General features: G+C 38.0%; 1 protein-coding gene across 3 annotated transcripts in view; it reads right to left on the bottom strand.

Moving 5' to 3' along the window:
• The window catches only part of MAP9 (microtubule associated protein 9), an 80,689-nt gene that overhangs the window by 13,290 nt on the left and 45,859 nt on the right, over positions 1-21,540 (bottom strand). For 2 of the 3 annotated variants that reach the window (XM_027866947.1, XM_027866946.1), the window contains exon 14: positions 13,135-15,155. The exons of the other annotated variant lie outside the window; for it this stretch is intronic. In XM_027866947.1, coding sequence (XP_027722748.1) covers positions 15,036-15,155 — 120 coding nt within the window. In that variant the 3' untranslated portion in view covers positions 13,135-15,035. Of the gene's footprint in view, positions 1-13,134; positions 15,156-21,540 lie in introns of those variants that run through there. 3 annotated transcript variants of the gene reach the window in all.

Genomic DNA, 21,540 nt, shown 5'->3' on the forward strand with positions numbered 1-21,540 from the left:
GGAGGGGAGGAGAAAGGTCATACCAAGTATAGGAAACAATAATGTATTCCCAACTTCAGTGTGAACCAGGGCATGAGGACAGAATAGGCAACCCTAGAAAGAGAATAGGCCAGTATTCTATTAGTAGTGGGAATACGCTGGAGTTGATCTCAATCAGCAACACTGACATAGTAAAGATGTTGACTGGGTCTGGATATGCCACAACCAAGGGGTTTACTTTCTTGTTAACACTCATGACTTCTAAGGAAACCTCAAAAGCACATGTAGGTGGCCCAGGCTATGGAAGTATTTTTTTTTTCAAATGTTTCTTTTACTATGAAGGGAATACAATGATTACTTGGAATCCATTGACTCATTACAGTAGGAAATTCTACATCTTCTGCATGAGGACCCATTATTCCATGCGGAAAAGACACGGTTACTGATAAGGTCAGCTTTAGGCCTTTTGAGGTCTTCAGTGACTTTTGACCCTGACCCCATCTTCTTTGCTTAAAGATAGTCCAGTTTCATTTTGATTTCTTATACACCACACCAAATCTGCCCTTCTTTCTTGAGGCTATACCGCCTTTGTGTGTTCATACGTTCCATAATTATAACAGAACGCCATCCTACTTCTCAGGTTGTCCACTGCTGGCGTACTTCTTATATCAGGCTCTTGTGTGACCTTTGGTCCTTTGACCCTTTGCCTCCATGAATGGAATGGTTTAAGACACCATTTCTATTTCCCATCAGGATTTCACTGAGCTCCTCTCTCAGAATCTGGGTTGACCATTGATACTCTCTCATCTTGCTTCCATGTCTTATGTATGAGGAGACTCTCTAGAACAAATCAAACTTGCTTTACTTTGCTGCATACCTTGGTCTTTGTATTCTAACATGACTTGGATATATCTCTCTCTGCAATAGATGGTTATATCCAGTTCATGCCTGCAATGACAGGAGCATCTTTAATATTACATGGTGCCCATTAAACAGCTGGTCACTTATAAACTTGTAACGCACAGCCTTCTGTCTTCACTACTCCTTTGAGTATATAAAGCAGTCTGTTGGCACGTGGAACAAAATCAGAGGCCTTCTTTCCTACATGACGACAGGTATGAAGGGTCTGAACATTAACTTACTGAAGTGTCTTTGCTCTGTGGAATGGAGTCTCTAATTTCTGCAAACATCTCAGCACAATAACCTCATGCTCTATTGACTTTAGCAAGGATATGACAAGAAGTGTTGGATATCTTAAAGTTTTTCCATTGGCTGCCATATTTTGTGACTTAATGCCCATCCACTACTATGTCCTTCAGTACCATGGCCTATTTAGGACTCACATGGCTCCTCCTCAGATGGAAATGGGTCCTCACCTGAGAAACTTCTTAGATTGGAATAGTGAGGTCTACTCACCGAGACTTCCAAAGGTCTCGGGATCCAACAGATGTCTCTCAAGTAAGTGCCAGTTATGTTGATCTGTCTTTAATTAATCCACCTCTGACAAAGAGGAATTTGACTTTAGTGTGGTATCTCCTTGTCCTCAGAGAGAGCCAGGTGATTGATTTTCAAGTATTCACCCTCAATGTTATCTTATCAGGAAATTTAGAATAATCTGTTTCTTCAGCTAACTTATAGAAGGGCAGCTAGGTGGCACAGTGGATAGAGCACTGGACCTGGAGTCAAGTAGACTCATCTTCCTGAGTTCACATCTGGCCTCAGACACTTACTAGTTGTGTGACCCCAGGCAAGTCACTTAACCCTCTTTGCCTCAGTTTCCTCGTCTGTAAAATTAGCAGGAGAAGGAAATGGCACACTCGCTAAGAAAACCCCAAATGGGATCATGAAGAGTTGGATATGACTAAAAAAACAGAACAACAACAAAAACTTATAAAAAGCAGACACAGTTTAATCTGATTCCTTGTATCGTTTATAATCACTTCTCCTCAAATACATATGGTATCATAGGCTCTTAGATCTAAACCTGGAAGGGGCGTCAGGGGCATCTAGTCCAACCCCATCCAGTTTTACAGATGAGGAAACTGAGGTCTAGGGACTTTCCCAAGGTCACACAAATAGTAACAGAAGTAGGATTTGAACCCAGACCCAAAGTTAGTGTTCTTTTACCCATGTTACTAGCCAAAGGAGTTTCTATGTCCTCTAAATTGCATCATGAAGGACTCTCTTTCTTAGCTTATCTGTGTGGCTCCAGGTGAATCGCTACACACTATATTTGGACAGGTTTAACATCTCTTTTGCTTTTTTACCCACTGCTCAATCATTATAACAATAAACAATACTGCAGTGATACCTTGACACACAATGGCCCAAGAGTTATTTAAAAATAACCTTTCCTTAAAGCATGCGCACATCAGAAAACCTCCATGTCCCCTCCACTACATATAACTTATGGTCTTATTCTGAGGACAGTAATGAAATTAAAACTATTATTGCTTCTGGAAAGAGTGTGAGGGAGGAGAGGCAGCCCCACTATGTGCCAGATGCTCTGCCAAACACTTTACAAAGATCTCATTTGATCCTCAATAACCCTGAGAGCTGGGTGCTATTATCATCTAATCCCAGCCTGAAAACAAACAAAATAAACACTCAAGGAAAATTTCTCCAATGCATCTATGTAGGGTATCCAAAGTGATGACTCCCAGATAAGCCCTACAATATGGCATCCTTCTGTGTAACACTCCTCTCACCCATGAATCCCCAGAAAGTTCCCCTGGCTTCTAGGTATTTCTGAGGTCACAATCTTCTCTAAAACATAGCTCATAAACCCTCACCAATGTATATATTTTTTGCTAGTTAGCCAAAGGGCCAAGTTTAATTCAAATATATTTAATGAAATCATATCATAATAAAACTAGCAACAGAAAATATCTCCCCAACACCTACCTCCAACCTCCTAATCTTGAGCTCACTGACACACAAATACATAGTGTCAGGGGACGTGTAACCAGATCAAACATAGGGCATATTTAGGGAAGATGTGCAAGGTTTTAAAGTTGGCTGAATAGGGTGTGAGACCCAGGATCACTCTTGTTAGGAAGGAAATCTGAGTTAGCCTAGCATATGTTTTGTTTGTTAACATCTCCATGACTACCCCTTCCCTCTTGTGTCTGGGCTAATCTTGGTTCTCTGGGTAAAGTAAGCATTTACACCTTTAAGTTATAATATTATTTTAGGATATACCATTATTGGTGACAAAACTACACCCCGGGGTAGGGCCCACTTTGCCAAGTCTTGGACCTCATCTACTTCTAATATTAGTAGGCTTCTTAATTTCCTCACTAATAAAACAAAGAGTTGAATGAGATGATTCTAAAAGTCAATCATAATTTTTGAGCAGACAAATAAAGACTGCTCCTCTCTCAGATGCCACACAGCATTTTGTGGATGTCATTTGGCCTGTTCTAAGGGTGATCCCATAGAATTAATGCAGCGATCCGCCAAGGAAATGGGCCCTGCCCAGAGTGTGCATCTAACCCTCTGCTCTCCTGCAACCCTTCCCATACCCCATGTCTCCTCCACTACATACAGCTTGTGTTCCTATTCTGAGGACAGTAATCAAATTAATAGGGGCAGCTAGGTGGCGCAGCAGATAGAGCATTGGCCCTGAAGTCAGGAGGACCTGAGTTCAATCCGGACTCAGACCAAACACTTCACACTTACTAGCTGTGTGACCCTGGGCAAGTCACTTAACCCCAATTGCCTAAAAAAATAAATTTAATTTACAAGTTAATAAATGCTACTATTGCTACTGGAAAGGGTATGAGGGAAGAGAGGGAGGGAGTAGGAATTTATATAGTGCCAACTATATGCCAAATACCATGCTAAGCACTTTACAAATATCTTATTTGATTTTCAACAACTCTGAGAACTAGGTGCTATTATTATTTCCATTTTACAGATGAGGAAACAAAGGCAATAGAGGTTAAAGGGCTTGTCTATCTAATAAGTGTCTGAGGCTGGATTTGAACTCAGGTCTTCCTGACTCCAGGTCCAGCTGGATGCCATTATTATTCCCATTTTACAGATAAGGAAACTGAGGCATATAGTGGTTAAGGGATTTGTTCAGTATCACACAACTAATAAGCATTTGAGGTTGGATTTGAACTCGAGTCTTCCTGACTCCAGGGCGCCTGCTCTCTATCCATTTCACCACCAGCTACCTGGGTTTGAGGCATATCTCATGTCATGAGGTATGGAATATTATAAAGGCTCCCCTGCTTGTGACTCCTCAGATAAAAACTGTACATTGTGGCCACCGTTCCCCAAATGTGTTGCGTCTCAGTATTAGAATGAAAGCTCCTTCAAGGCAAGGACTTTCTCTCTTTTATTTTTGTTATCTTCAGTACGTGGCACAGCTCCTGGAATACAGGAGATGCTTAATAAATGCTTCTCCACCTGTCCATTCATTCACTTGTTCCCCTCCCCTTTTCTTCTTTTCCCATAAAGAAATTATGCTCCTTCTAAATCACTGCCACAAAACGTTTCAAGTGTTTGTTCATCTGATCTGTGACAGGCAGCACGGCATAGTGGATAGAGTGGTGGATGTGGAATCAGGAAGACCTGCGTTCAAGTCTTACCTTTGCCACTTCCTAACCACTGATCCAGGTTGAGTCACTTAACTACTGAATCTTAGTTCCTTTATCTATAAAATGGGGATAATGATATACACAGCTGTGAAGAAAATACTTTGAAAACTTTAAAGTGCTATAGACATGTGAGTTTATTATTAATAATAATTAGACTCAATTATAGAGGAATGTTTGGAATTTTGCCCAGAGGGCTTCAAAAATAGGATACGTGTATGCTTTGAGTATGGGTTTCAGACACACAAGAAGTCTGAGACCCTTTTCCTCCTTATGTTCTTTCATCTGATCATAACACTCTGGGCAAAACCTAAATGAAGAAACTTGGCAGCAAAGAACTCTGAACCTGTTTTTTTAGACATTCTAATCTCTTTGGTATCTAAGGATTATGGTGTAACTTTCTTTGGGCTCCTGCAGACACTCCATAGTTGTCTATATCTTTAGCGGAATGGAAAAGGACGTGGGAAGAAAGGCATGTCCCTAAGAGAGCCTCCTCAACTCTCATAAATGTGGCACAGTCTTCTGTAGCAACTGAAAAGACTTGGCACACTGGATTCCACACCCCTGCCCCCAGCTTCAAGACTGAAGAATCTGAGAGATGAAAGACACCTTTCATACTTCACACTTCGCTAATTCGTAGTTACAACCAAGAGGAAATGGGAAAGGAAGGATTTCCTCCCATTTCAAGGATAATGAACTTAGTCTAGTGTGTCTATACCAGTGCTTAAATACCACAATAACAGGCGTCATGTAAACAGAAAGATAACCAGAAACAGAGATCAGTTTGTGTGAGCAATCTGATTACTCCCCAGACTAGCCAAGGTTAACAGCTCACTTACGACCATTAGGAGCTACGGTTTCAGTAAGGGCTGTTGTTGCAGTGATAGAGGTTTCTAAATATTGGGATTCGACATCTTCTAGTGCTGGAGCAATAGCTCAAAGCTCTTTGTTTCATGCTGTGAATTTCATACTGACCACAGCAGATAACCAGACAGTGCTAGGCTGAAGTCACCTGAGCTCATGGCCTTCATCAACTCCTGTCTTTTATCTGCTTTCATCATTTAACCCGGGTTCATTGCTCTGGGGTTTCTTGTCTCCTCTGCAAGAGAACTACGCTCCTCATGGCTTTCATTCCTCCCCCACCTCATATTTCTGAGGAATATTTCTATTTTTGGTTTCTGGGTTTTCCCCAGTAAGGGAGAAGTAGAGGAAAAGGTACTCAGTACAAATTTGAATCAAGTTTGGAATACGTAGTTTTATTGTCATTCAGAAAAGAGAATGTTGAGCAACAGAGAATCATAAAACGATTACAATCAGTTCATAGGCTAATATTCCAGAATACTTATAAATAGTTCCTTGGAAGAGTTGTGTTTTGGCTAGTTCACCTTCACCAAATACAATTAAGTACTTTAAGTGGGTTTTACAAAATTCTTTACAAAGTTCTTCATCTCCCTAAGGCTACTCTTTCCCTCTCAAATGGTCCTTTTATAATCATATGTCTCTCCAATGATAACCATTCTCTTGAGCAATCCTTCACTGGAAACATGTTGCATTCTACTCATGTGGACCTCTTCATTGCCCCATTTGGATGGCCCACAATTTTAATTTTTTGGAGACAGCGGCACTCCATGACTCATGGCAATGGAAGAAGACTGATGGAAAAGGGGCTAAGTTTGAAGTCAAATGGCCTGGGTTCAGACGCCAGCTTTGCCACTTATTGCCTGTGTGACCATGGGCAAGTCACCTCTCTGGGTCTCAGTTTTCTATAAAATGAGAGGGTTAGATTAGATGGTCCAGTGTAGCTCTAAATCTGAAGTTTATGATTCTAAAATGATGAATATGTTTTAGGGAGAAACTTAGGCAGTGAACAATTTTTAGAGGAATCCAGTTCACACATCTCCTCTTTAATTATAGATAAATAAATATATATGAACATACATAGTATTGAAATATATGTATATACACACATATATGCATATGCTGATAGACATGCTATATGAGTTAGCAATGCAACTGCATGTAATAGTTTAGAAAATAAGCATTCTTTATCTATTTGAATAGTTAGCACAAACTCTTTTGAAGAAGTTGTGGATCTTACTTAGGAGGTTCTGTAGTATTCTGGGACTTGATGCAATGAACATAATAGCATCCACAAACAGGAAGATCTAGAGAACTGCATCAATCTTTTGAATACTAGAAGAGAAAAAAAGTTCCTTCTCTAGACCTAGTTTTTCTTCAATTGCTCCTTATATGTCATGGTCCTAGTTCTCTTATTATCCTGGGGACGTTCTCTGGATGCACTTCAATTTGTTTAGATCCTTCCTAAAACATGATGCTCAGAACTGAATGTGATACTTAATATAGTCTTTAATCAGGGAAGAATATAATGGGATGGCTACCTTTTTCATTCTAGATACTATGCCTGTAGGAATACATCCACTTTTTTGTCTTCCTTATCAACATGTTGATTCATATTGAGTATGAAGTCCAGGAATGCAACTGAATCATTTTTCCTTACAAATTGTTCTCTAGACACAACTTAATTGTCTTCAATTAAATGTGGTTTAATTGATTAGATACAAGTATAGGATTGTGTTTACATTTATTAAAATTTTTACCTAGAAAAGTAGTGAGGGCTGTGGAAAAATAGGTACATTAAGAGCATTGTTGATAGAACTGTGAACTGGTTCAGCCATTCTGGAAAGCAATTTTCACCTATGCCTCCAAAGTTATTAAACTGTATATAGTCTTTCCTCTAGCTATAATAAGACTGATCCTATCACACACACAGATCAAAGACAGAGGAAAAGGACCTATACATCCAGGAATATTTATATTAGTTTTTTTTTAATTCCCCCAATTACATGTAAAAACATTTTTTAATGTTCATTTCTTAAAACTTTGAGTTCCAAGTTCTCTCTCACCCTCCTTTACCTCCTGCCACCCCTCAACTCACGAAGAAAGTAAGCAATTTTACACAGGTTATACATGTGCAGTCATATATATTTCCATCTTAGTCATGTTATGAAAGAAAACACAACCTCCCTCCTCCCCCCCAAAAAACCAAGAAAACTAAAGAAAGTTAAAAAAATGTTTTGATTTGTATTTAGACTCCACCAGTTCTTTCTCTGGAGGTGGATAGCATTTTTCATCATAAGTCCTTAGGAATTGTCTCAGATTATTGTACTGCTGAGAATAGCTAAGTCATTCAATGTTGATCATCATACAATATTGCTGTGACTGTATACACTCTTCTCTTTTCACTTTGCATCAGTTCATGTAAGTCTTTCCAGGTTTTTCTGAGAGCACCCTGCTTGTCATTTCTAATAGCAATGTATTCCATCACAATCATATACCACAGCTTGCTCAGCCACTCCACAATTGATGGACACCCTCTCAATTTCCAAAAGAGCTGCTATAAATATTCTTGTACATTCAGGTCCTTTTTTTGTCATTTGTCATTTTCCTTTTCTGTCATATTAGCCAATCTGGTATGTGTGGAGTGGTACCTCAGAGCTGTTTTAATTTGCATTTCTCTAATCAATAGTGATTAAAATAGTTTTTATATATAAGATTGTAGGTTTGATTACTTCATCTGAATACTGCCTGTTCACATTCTTTGACCACTTTTAAATTGTGGAATAGTTCTTATTTCTATAAATTTGACTCAGTTTTCTATATATTTGAGAAATGGGGCCTTCATCAGAGATTTTTTTTCAGTTATGATTACTAACTATGCATTTTCCTCTATCTTGTTTTCCCCCGTTTATCCTACACACACACTCTCTCTCCCCTTTCACCCTGTCCATCCTCAAAAATGTTTTGCTCCTGACTACACTTCCCCCAATCCGCCCTCCCTTCTATCAGCCCACCACCTTTTCTTATGCTCTTCCCCTCCTACTTTTCTGGAGGGTAAGATATGTTTCTATACCCAACTGAATGTGTCTATTATTCCCTCTTTGAGCCATTCTTATGAGAGTAAGATTCAAATGCTCCCATCTGCCTCTCCCATCTTCCCCTTTACTGTAAAAACTCTTTCATGACTCTCTTATGTGAAATAATTTACCCCATTCTACCTCTCCCTTTCTCCTTCAAGTACATTCCTCTTTCTCATCCCTCAATTTTAATTTTTAGATACCACCTCATCATACTCAACTCCTTCTAAGTGCCCTAATAATGAGAAAGTTCTTAAAAGTTACGAGTATCATTTTCCCATGAAGGAATGTAAACAGTTTAACCTTATTAAATTCCTTACGATCTCTCTTTCCTGTTTACCTTTTTATGCTTCTCTTGAATCTTGTATTTGAAAGTCAAAATTTCTATTCAGCTCTGGTCTTTGCACAAGGAATGCTTGAAAGTCCTCTGTTTCATTGAATATCCATTTTCCCCCCTGAAGGATTATACTTAGTTTTGCTGACTAGGTTATTCTTGGTTGTAATCCTAACTTCTTTGCCTTCTAGAATTCTTTAATGCAGAAGCTGCTAAATCTTGTGTGATCCTGACTATGGCTCCACATTATTCAAATTGTTTCTTTCTGGCTGCTTACAATATTTTCCTTTCGATCTGTAAGTTCTGGAATTTGGCTATAATATTCCTGGGAGTTTTCATTTTGGGATCTCTTCTAAGAGGTCCTGGTGGTAAAATTCAGAGAATGAGGGATGGCTGATCTGGGTTCTACCTCAAAATGGAGATTCCAGAAAGAACTCATCAATGAACAAAAGGGTCAGTAGGGGCAAAAGGAAGAGGCAGATGGGTAATGGTCATGGAATTCAGAGAAAGAAATATGTAATGTCACCTAAATTTTAAGGCATGATCTAGAAAGTCAAATCTCATTCTCAGACTTCATTTGCTTAACCAACTTCTCACTTTCCAAGTTTCTCTCTCCTATGACTCTACTACTTTCAACTGGTAGCAGTGATAAACTACCCCTGCACCCAGAAGGGCTCTAATTTCTTACCAGGACTTCTTGAATCTTATATGTGCTTCCTCAACTTCTTCTAATGGTATCTTCTCTGCTACATAGCTAACAAGGAGTTGGTAGTGGGCATGAGGTTTGAGAAGTCTCTGGAGGTATTCTTTCATGTTCATGTTCATGCTTTAGGGATAGAAAACTTTTTTTTTTCTGTATTTATACAGCTTTTGTCAGGGAGTTATCTCAGTACTCCTTTGCAAGAAGTCACCAGCCATCACTATTTCTCCCTTCTTCCTCCATTATTAAAGGAACTCTTACTTCATTGGATCTGCTTTTGGATCTGTGTATGGGATTTTCTTGGCAAAGATATGGAGTAGGTTGGCATTTCCATCTCCAGAAGATTAAGACAAACAGAGGATAAGTAAATTGTCCAAGGCCACACAGTTAGTAAATATCTGAGGCCAGATTTAAACTTGGATCTTCCTAACTCTAGGCCCAGCACTCTATCCACCAAGTCATCGAGCTGTCTGATATATACATAGCTATATACATGAAGGTGCATACATTGTGTAAACTCTATATATAGAAAAAATTACTTATACATAATTAAGGAAAGAACGACCACTTGAAAGAAGTATTCACAATAGGATTACCTTAAATATCAAGGTCCTCTTGTACATTTAAAATTACACAATATGCAAGTAAATTTTCAGGGACACATTTACACAAAGAGTCTCTCTACCAAAATAAGTTAAACATAAACCTTAGTGCTAAAGATTTGTTTAAAGATTTTTTTTTTGCATTTAATACATGTATAGTCAATATTATTACATAATGAAGTAAAATATCCTTTGGCAATTACTTTTGATAAATTAAGCATCAGAGTAAATCAATAACACTAAAATAAGATGCATTTTTTAGCACCCATCTTCCACAAAAAACCCATCAATATACTCTAACATCTCTCCTAAACACTGGATGGAGGGGAGAACTAATCAGTATGATAATTGTATGGTTTTTGTCTAACATACAATATTATGATTTTGTACAAATTTATATACATTTCAATTCACTGAATCATAGAATTTTAGTCCTGGAAGATACCATAAATAAATCTATAAATATCAGCATATGAATAACATTCTACATTCTTTTCTCTTTAATATAACATCTATAAAACAGACAGGTTTAAAACATTATATTTACTTTGTGGAAAATTGAACCAAAAAAATTAGTACATCACCCTCTGTACACAGTCATACTAGGGTTATAGCATGAGGATCTTCGGTTCTAATTTAGGGGTCATTTCTGCATACCACCTTACCTTCCATTTCCCTCCACAACAAACCCCTTTGACATTTTCCATCCCAGGACAAATCCTTCCCTGTCCTCCAAAAGGAAGCAAAATCTCAGTCCTTGCCCAGCCCCTACTCTAAATGGCAGTGAAAACTGGGTAAAGGAAAGACCTCTTTAATTGTAGAGTGGATATCTGATCACCTAACTAGGAGTAGGAATCAAGTCATTGTTGAAAGGAAAAAGTCATCAGTTATAATACTGCACTAAACAGTACCTATATGGAACTCAGAGTCCCTGTAAAATATTATTGAAAAGATGGCAGAAATCTGGATACTTAGCTTAATATTTTGCCATAGGTTTGGCTAGGGGAAAAAATCAGACTCCATATAATTCTAGTGTTCGTGGAAAATACCTGATTTTAGAAGTGAAATAAAAATATGACCGCAAACTTATATCAGGTTTTTTTTTCTGTTATTTTTACTGAAGCAAGGCTCTTTAAAATCCAAAGTGTCATATATAGATGCTTTAGGTATGCATTTATTCATTACCCCTCAATTGGCACTTATGGAACACTGGATATGTTTAATAGTTCGTGTAGTTTCTCAGTATTAATGTTTCCATTCATCCATTGTTATGCCTCGTGTTAACTTACAGCTTCTGGTAATCTTGTCATAATCCTCTCATTTCTTTAAAAGTTATTACTTTAGCAATTTATTTTCAAGGTAAGCAGTCTTATGATAAAAATATGCTTTTATAAACATACATGTTTAACTAGAATATTTGAATAAAAATGTGCCTCATTAGTGAGAGGTGATTCATCAAATGCCACTCATTTCCACGAAGCCTTTCCTGATCACCTCAGTTAAAAAGGGAATCAACCTTACCTGAACTGATACTACTATTTATTCACCTTTTATGGCAAATACACATTTTTGATTTTAAGGTCCTTGAAGACAGGGGACATATATCTCATTTATCTTTGTATCTCCTCTAGAATCTAGGCCAGTGCCTCACACAGAGCAGACACTCAATGTTTGCAGTTTATTGGATGAAGAAAAATCTAATATGCAAATTGTCTCTATAGCTGAATTGACAAAAAGAATTGTTACTTCACAAATAATGTGAAAAGGTCATAAGGCTAAAAAATAAAAGATTAGATTTTATTTTCTTTTGAGGGTTTGAGAGAAAATATTAGCTCTGCATGTTTTTTCCCCTAACTTGGCTTATTTCTGACTGTGGGGAAGAAAGCTGCTGCACCTGTATAATTCAAGCACAGGATACTTTTAAATGAGAATAAATTGTCAACTCCATAATGGAAGTGAGTTGTAAGAGTATGGGCTTTCCTGTTCCCCCACCCCCATAAGGTTTCCTCTAACTACAGAAAGATCCTTAAGAAACAAGAACTTTTCTTTTTGTAAAGTTCTGCCCTGTCCCCTAAATGCCCTCAGCTTCTGGGCAGTACAGCCTCTGTTCACTCCAGATGTGCAGTGATGCCACAGTATCTAGCCTTAGAGCCTGTCTAGGTTATCACAGGCACACAGACAAAAGTGGTCAAAAGAGGTTCACTCAAATCTGTTAAACTAAATTCAAAAGGCCATTTAAGCATTTATGTACAAAGCATTATATTAGGTTCTGGGGATATAAATATAAAAATTAAACAATTTTTGCTCTCAAGAAGCTAACATTCTACTTAGGGAATACAAAATACAGACAACAGAAAAGAATTTCTTTGGGTTGGGAGTAAAGCACTAACAACTGTTAGTGGACGAGAGTTTGGCCTAAAGGGAACTAAGGTTTCTGGGAGGCGGAGCTGGAGAATAGAAACCATTGTGCACCTGTGTCAAAAGGCAAGGGGGAGATGGAACGACATGTAGGGGATTAGCAATTAGACCCATCTGTCTGGAATGAAGAATATGGAGTCAGTTAGGAAAGAGACATTTAATGTCCCCCTTCACAGTATGGCTCTAGCCTAACAGGAGGCTATTTCATCCTACACATGACAGGAAGCTGCTGAAGTAACTCTGGCAGGGAAGTTGAACTGGGCTTCAGGAATATCACTTTGGAAGTTCCGCAGAGGACTGACTGAAAAGGGAAGAGATGGGATATGCAGGAAGGCCAACCGGGAAGCTGTTTACAGTAATTTAGGTAGGAGTTGGTGAGGGCCTACGTTAGGATGGAGAACAGGAGAGAGGTCGCAGAGGCAGAACTGACAAGATTTGGCCAATGAGGGAGGGTAAAAAAGCGGAGGATGATTTTCAGGCTACAAACCTAGGAAACCGGGGGGACGGCGGTGCCCTTGACAGAAAATGGAAGTTTTAATATTTATTAATGAGGCCAAGCAACTGAAAAAGATACATGTTTAATACAAGTATTTAAGATAAGTCTACCCATGTAATACAAAACTTTTGAGGAAGGTTATGCAAATCTTGAATGTTGAGCCTCCAGTATGTCACTATAATCATGAAATCTCACAGACAAAAAGAAAGCCTCACAGCCCCAAACAGAACGTACTGCTCACGCTGAAACTGAATCTTTGTCACACTGGCACCACAGACTTCCTGTATATCTCTTAAACAAGCTAGCTTCTGGTTACTTGCTGATCTTTTCAGAATCCAGTGATATCTTTCAGATGATATTACTGATAAAACATTTTCACCAGATGCAGGATTGCTCTGGTTTAAAGTTAAAAAAAAAAGTTCTCTTCCTTAAAACATGCTGTTAATTCCCAGAACAGTGCTGTTGAACTTGCAAGTATTTCACACATCCTGTGGAATGAATGAAATTATCAGTGTATAGTCTTAAACTCCTAGGTGACAGTCTGAAGGATGAATAATGTTTTTAATCTGCAGTGTTACTGGAAGGCTGCAGCCCAAGAGCAACTTCTAAGCTGCCATGTTGTCAAACACTGTTGTATAAAGGCTGAATAAAATTGATACTCTATGAAATCCAAACTTCATTCCACTAGTGGTAAGAACTACATTGGATGGGTGCAACATCATTTTAAAAACCACCAGTTTCTTCATGGTGAATTTTTTTGAACAGTAAACTTGCTCTTTGGTTGTGAGAGTCCAAATACTTTTTATAAGGCTGATTCAATACCAAAATCTGGCTAGACTTTACAATTTTCCCATTTCTTTCTATGTATTCCATTGTAGACCAAAGCAACACTCAAATTCTGAGTGCTTATATTTCATCTGTTTCTAGGTAGCTTGGTTAGTTAAAAAAGAAAAGATCAAAACAAAACAAAAAACCCCATGGTGCTAATGCATCCAAAGGGTTGTACGCAGGGGAAGATGGTTCTATTGCCAACCCCTGCACACATGTCCATGGCCATCTAGCTTTCAAATGCATGCCTTTAGTCATAAGGAGGACCAGGCAAGATGGCACAAGAATTGCCATTGTCAAATTTACTGCCTTTTTGGAAAATATTAATGGTGCTGTCTTTGAAATCCTGTGGAATTTTCTTGACAAATGAATAAAGACAATACTATAGTATTATTGAGCACTTAGACTTTCTGCTGTAATCATGGAACAAGAAAGAGAGTTTGGAAGGAACAAGAAGAGTTTAAAAAGTACTTGTGACTGTCACCTGAACCTAGAACAGAGGTGTTAAAGTGCACTTATTTTCAAAAACTGTGTTTCTTTTGGGGTAATGAAAGGAAATAGCAAGATAATTTTTTTCAAAGAGAAGATTTGAGGATTATTAGTTTGATAGAGTACTATCTCCACTCACCAAAAATTAACTTGGCATAGTTCCAAAATTCTTCAGTGCAAAAATAATAGCTTTAAGATAAAGGGAATGTTACATATATTTTCCAGTGAATAAATATGAAAAAAATAAACCTAAAAGTACTATCAATTCACATATTTAAATAGCATCTCGATAATCATAGTACCTTGAAAATGATTCTGTTTCATAAAGGGATCTGAGATATACGTATTCACCAAGACTAAAGTCACCTAATTTTGAAGAATTTAAAGGACATGATAGAAGGTTTTTTTTTTTTTTTGGTATAAATGGAAAGAATCTACATCTTGGCTTTTGAAGCAACCTGCTTATTTATAGCCTGTATAGTGTTTTGATCATTAAACTCCAAACAACCTTTTATATTACAACAGTCTTCTGGAATTGCAATTTAAATAGAATTTCCATTCTAAAAATAAAATATACAAAGTATGTTCCGAAACCCCTTTTAAATTGGTTACTGTTAAATAAAGATTGGACAGGATTGGAAGTTGAATTCTCAATTTTTTGTTAGTGCAAATTTTCTTGGAGAATTCCACTGAGGAAATGATTCAGATGTATAAAGAACAACATGCTTCTTTTGTTTTCTCTCGTGTTTTTCTTTTTTTTCTTTCTTCTCCTAAAAATAAAAGAGAAGGCTGTAACTATTTTATAATGTAGTAATATTAATAATTATACTTATAAAGTGCTTTACAAATTTCAAATTACTTTACCTATGTTATCTCTTTTGACCTACACAAAAACTTTGGGAGACACATAATGCTGGTATTAGAATTTTCATTTTAAGATGAGATAGCAGAGGTCAGAGATATTCAGTGATGTGCAAGTTGTCCCAGCTAGTAAGTGGTAGAGGCATGGCTCAAACTCAGGTTGGCAAAATACAAGGAACTGAACATTGATGAACTGTGAGGCTTAGTTTACTGCTCTACACACTAACTTACAATGGAATATTGCTAATTAGCAGAGATTTAGGTTAAATGTATAAATTTTTTGTCAATAAATTTTGCCAACTAATAAAAAGTTTAAAATTTATCTTTTATTCTAGGTGGGGAGGAGGGAAAGGTCTGTGTGCTGTTTTTATTTTAATAAAAAGAAAAAACTACATTATAATTCTGAACTTAAAAGTCCATTTCACAGAGGGATAGGGTGGTAACAATTCTGCTGATGGGTAGACATTTTTAAGGTATATATGGTAGAAATGGGAAGTTTTTTCATCAAATAAAACTATATACAAGATACACAATAAGATATTTGAATGAAGAAAAAACATCAAATGGGTAAATATCATAGATTACATTTGACGTACATACAAAAGAGCATTTTTTCCAGAAGAAATCAAATTTAAAAGAGAAATAAATCTTTATCTAAGTAATATAAGATATATAGGTATGATAAGTTAATCAGATGAAAAAGAGATGTTTTATTTTGGTTATCCATATAGCCTTTATCTATATATCCTCTAAAACTTCTATTTTGCTTTTTCACCTAATTAAATTATGTATATACATACATATATAAAACTATATACTTACATATATTATATATCTATGCCTATCTATGTATTTTCCTTTTATTTTTAAATTTGATTTCATTTAGACAAAATGCTATTGCCTGCCTGTATTTGTTTATGATGTTGAAAACATTCTTATTATCCAAAAATGTTCCAATGTTGATCAAATTAACTACCCTTTTAACTACACTGTGATGCTAAAACAATGATCTCACCAGTACTTGATAAGCTAAACAGTACCCTAGGGTTGCAAAGAGCTAATCTGCTTCCTTGAGTACCTAATTTACTATCAAGAAACGTCAGATTCAGGAGAAGAAAAAGTCTGCTACATAGCTAGAACTAGACAGAATAAAACTGTATACATATATTAGAAGGTGGTTATGAAGATTAAATATGATTTAAAATGCTAATTAACTGCAATTTTCTGAGGACATCTGTAATACAGTCTGTCATCCAATTCAACTCAACAAATATTTTTGATGTGCCTGCTATGGGGCAAAGCACTTGCCAGTTGTTAAGAGGGCCGTTTCAGTAGGGAAGTGGGTTCAGAAGCCCAATTGTAAAGAACTGATAAATGGGTTGTGTGGAAATAGAGGCAGGGAGGGTAAATAACTATGTATTTGGCAATGAAATAGAGGGCAGATGTTGAATGATAGCTTGACAGGGTCAACACAGGTTTTAAAATTATTATTAATAATAACCCAAACATGTTTGAAGGCAGTGGGGATATAGGGAAGAAATACAAAAGATGATGTAAGCTCCTAGAGAAGACTAGAGGAAAGGCTGGATGACGATACAGAAGAGTAGTGAGGTATGGTGTAGGGAACAGCCTAGAACATAGGGAAATAGACATGTGAGTCTAGAGAATAAACAGCAAGGTGAAACAAGTATGCAGATCTCATTAGACTGTGTCATCTGCCCTTGTGTCCTGTGTGCCGCCTGATAAATAAATTAAATCTTTCTTCCCATGAGGCCAGAAAGTCTCATTGACAGGAGAGCAGAAGCAAGTACCCTGTATAAAAGATGATGTTCTGTGAGTCCTTTCCTTTTCTGTATTTCATCTCTCAGAAGGGCTTTATGCCATCCCCGACTATTTCTTCCTTTGCTGTAGTCTTCTTCCCAAAGCCAACCCCTCTAACTGTGTCCTGGATTCTGTGTTCTCTCAGAAACTGCCCTTTTGATGATCTACTTGCTCTCTTATATTCAATCTCTCACTCCTGGGGAGTGTAACATAGTAGGCCACTGGACCTGGATTAAAGGAAACCTCAGTCTGTTTTCTGGAAGACCTCAGCACAGATACTTATTAGTGGTGTGGCTGCAAGTGAACTAACTTCTATGAGCATCAGTTTCTTCATTTGAGAAATGGGAGTAATAACAGCACGTACTTGAGATAATGCATACAAAACACTTTGCAAATCTTAAAGAGCTATGTAAACAGCTAACAAAAATAATCATTATTTTATTCTCATCTTTTTTTGATGAGGTTCAAGTAGAAATGGCCCTTATACAAGTTATTATCTTAATATTTCTTTACATTCAGTGTTCTGCAGGTTACTGACCCAGGTGGATAAAATAAATGCTGTTTGTAATTGTATTAGGATGCAATAGCTTATTCCCTATATGCTCACTGCAAACATCCTTGGTACTGGTCCATTGGCAGACAGGACAACAAGGACAGCCACAACTTCATATATTTTAAAACTTTTCATTCCATGTAGTTTGGCTGGGCATTTAGGATGGCAAAACCTATTCCTTTTTTATGAATCAATTATTAAATCAGTACAATAGTGAGGTTGATGAAGATTGTTCAGCACCGGTACAGTTCATTGGTTGTACTATATAGGATATTCTGAGGAATGCATTTGTTTTATAGAGATTTATCATCTAACCATCCATAAAAGACATACATTTCTGATGCATAAATCTAGAGACCAGGACATATCTTGCTGGTATTTATTTGATAGATGCAAAATTTTTATAGCTTTCAGTGATGTGTTACAGGATTTTCCACTGTTTCCTCGGATAATTACCAGGTTGTAAGCTCATCTTCTGGATACTAAGTGATGACATCACAAGGACAACCCTGGTAGCAGAAAGAATCACTGTAATGATATGTATCTTGTCTTCTTCACACATATTTTTGACTTCTCCCACTGTGTGTCTACATTTTATAAGTTTTTCATTCACTGTTATTTGACGATTATGAATATTCTGCATGGTGCCATCTACCAAGTTTTTGTCAATGCTGTGTCTGAGTAGCTGTGGACAATGGTTTTGTCTATAATGTTTCAGATCTAATAGAGTTTACTAGTTAAGCTCTCAATGATGTAGTGAGGTGTGCAAGGCTTCTACTATTTCCTTGCATAGTTTGCATTAAGTACAGGCAACCTTACCATAATTTCTTGTGGTAATGGCCTAGTACTGAATTGCTATCATAAACACCTGCTTTTGTAAACAAAAATGAATAACTCAGCCATCTGAAGATGGTGGAGTAGGTCAGAAAATACCAGGCTCTCCAAATTTCCCCCCAAAACAAGACAGAATATCACTTCAAAGTGAATGCCGAATGGCAGAAATAAATAAATAAATAAATAAATAAAAGTTAGGGTAAAGCAGCTGTCATTTTAAGACAACTTGAGAGGACCTTGGGAAAGAGTGAAGAGCAAACATCTCTGGGAAGACTGCTGAATCAACAAATAGCAAGCCTTGGGGGGCGGCTGGGTTGGGAGGCAGCCTCACAGCAGAAACTTTCACCTTACAGACAGTATGGGGGTCAGACAACTGAGCAGGGAAACAGTGAAGGACCTTCTGGTGTCTCATAATGCCAGGCCCAGTGGTGCTAATCAGACGTGGTCCCAGGCTGTGGCTATGGGTGAGGAGGAGTGAGCACATGCCCAGGAGCAGAGGGGCAGCGATCCTGCAGGTTGTCGGCACTTCCAGGAGAGCAGAATCCCTGGTTTCAGTTCAAGGGCAGAGGAATGAACTGAGGTTTACAGCTAGGAGGGACTGCAGGGAAGAAGAGCAGTTGTGGGACACTGTGGCTTGGGGCCGTAGTCATGTTAGGGGTGGAGAGGAATGCCCAAGGTTTGCCTGGACAGAGCTCAGAAAATAACAATAAGAAGGAAAATAATAGGTCGGAGCCAAGATGGTGGAGGGAAAGCAGTGACTTGCTTGAGCTCTCCCCCAAACCCTTCCAAATACCTGTAAAAAATGGCTCCGAACAAATTCTAAAGCAGCAGAACCCACAAAAAGACAGAGTGAAACACATTTCCAGTCCAAGACAGCCAGGTTGGTTGATCAGCAAGGTATATCGCGCCAGGCAGGGAGAGCAGCGCAGTTTGGCGTGCAGGCAGAACAGGCCTCAGAGAACCTGGAGCAGCCCTCAGAATACAAAATCCTAGCCAGTTGTGGCGGTTTCTAGACTTCTCAACCTACAAACGCCAAAGAAGGTAAGTAGGAAAAGTCTGTGTCTGCGGTGTGAGAGAGTGGTGTGGTGGTCTCAGCTCTAGACCCCAGTCTTGCCCCCGGGGTGGTGACTCTTCCTGAGCTTCTGGCCCACAGATTGAGGAGGGATCAAGTGGCTGATCAGAGGGGGATTGCTGGGATCTCTTTGCTGGGGCTGAGGCAGGATTCTCATGCTTTGCCGGGGCTGAGGCAGGATTCTCATGCTTTGCCCGTGCTTAGATCTGGGTCACAGTTCTGGGTGGTGATCCTGGGGTGAGGATGAGTGCTGGTGTGGTGGAGCTTGTAGTAGTGGTGGAGAGGAAATCCTCCTCCTGGTTCCAAGGCAGAAAAGAGTTCTTGTGGTCATCAGATCACAGGCCAGGAAAGAACTAAGCACCTCGTCCCTTTTCATACCACCTTGGAAGAACTGAAAATTTACAGGTGCCTAGAAGTATCTCTGAAAACAGCTGCACAAAACCAGCAAAGCTTAGGACAGTATTCTCCACACTGGAAGCACAACCCTACCTTAACAAAGAGTTTATAACTCAAGTAATTGGCTGGGATCATGAGCAAACCTCACAAAAAAAGTCAGACCATAGAATCTTTCTTTGGTGACAAGAAGATTGAAATATACAACCAGAAGAAGACAACAAAGTCAAAGCTCCTACATCCAAAGCTTCCAAGAAAAATATGAACTGGTCCCAGGCCATGGAAGAGCTGAAAAAGGATTTTGAGAAGAAAGTTAAGAGAAGTGGAGGAAAAACTGGGAAGACAAATGAGAGTGATGGAAGAAAATCATGAAAAACAAGTCAATAGCTTGCTAAAGGAGACCCCAAAAAATACTGAAGAAAATAACACCTTTAAAAATAGCCTAACCCAAATGGAAAAGAGGTCCAAAAAGCCAATGAGGAGAAGAATGCCTTCAAAAGCAAAATTGTCCAAATGGAAAAAGTCCAAAAGTTTACTGAAGAAAATACTTCCTTAAAAATTGGAACGGAGCAATTGGAAGCTAGTGACTTTATTGAGAAATCAAGACACTGTAAAACAAAACCAAAAGAATGAAAAAATAGAAAACAATGTGAAATATCTCACTGGAAAAACAACAGACATGGAAAATAGATGCAAGAGAGAGAATTTAAAAATTACTGGACTATCTGAAAGCCATGATCGAAAAAAGAGCTTAGACATCATCTTTCAAGAAATTATCAAGGAAAACTGCCCAGATATTTTGGAACCAGAGGGCAAAACAGAAATTGAAAGAATCCACCAATCACCTCCTGAAAGAGGTCCCCAAAGGAATACTCCTAGGAATATTGTAGCCAAATTCCTGAGTTCCCAGGTCAAGGAGAAAATACTGCAAGCAGCCAGAAAGAAACAATTCAAATATTGTGGAAATACAATCAGGATAACACAATATTTAGCAGCTTCTACATTAAGGGACCACAGGGCATGGAATATAATATTCCGGAGAGCAAAGGGGATAGGATTATAGCCAAAAATCCCCTACCCTGCAAAACTGAGTATAAATCCTTCAGGGGAAAAAATGGGCATTCAGTGAAATAGAGGACTTTCAAGCATTCTTGCTGAAAAGACCAGAGCTGAAAAGAAAATTTGACTTTCAAATAAAAGACTCAAGAGAAACATGAAGAGGTAAACAGGAAAGAGAAATCATAAAGGACTTATTAAGGTTGAACTATTTACATTCCTGCATGGATAGGAAAATGGTATTTGTAAGTCATGAGACCTTTGTCAGTATTAGGGTAGTTGGAGGGAAAAAAAAGTATATGTGTGTGTATATATATATATATATATATATATATATATATATATACACACACACACACACACACACACATATATATATATATATACACACACACACACACACATATATATATATGCACACACACACCACACACACACATATACATATATATATACATATATATAGATAGATAGATAGATTGATCGATTAATCAATCTAAGGAGGGACAGGGTCAAAACAGAGAACAGAATAAACGGGGAACAGGACAGGCTGAAGGGAAATATA

This window comes from Vombatus ursinus, unplaced genomic scaffold (genome assembly GCF_900497805.2).
Source record: "Vombatus ursinus unplaced genomic scaffold, bare-nosed wombat genome assembly UNPS02014784.1, whole genome shotgun sequence".
Classification (NCBI taxonomy): Eukaryota; Metazoa; Chordata; class Mammalia; order Diprotodontia; family Vombatidae; genus Vombatus; species Vombatus ursinus.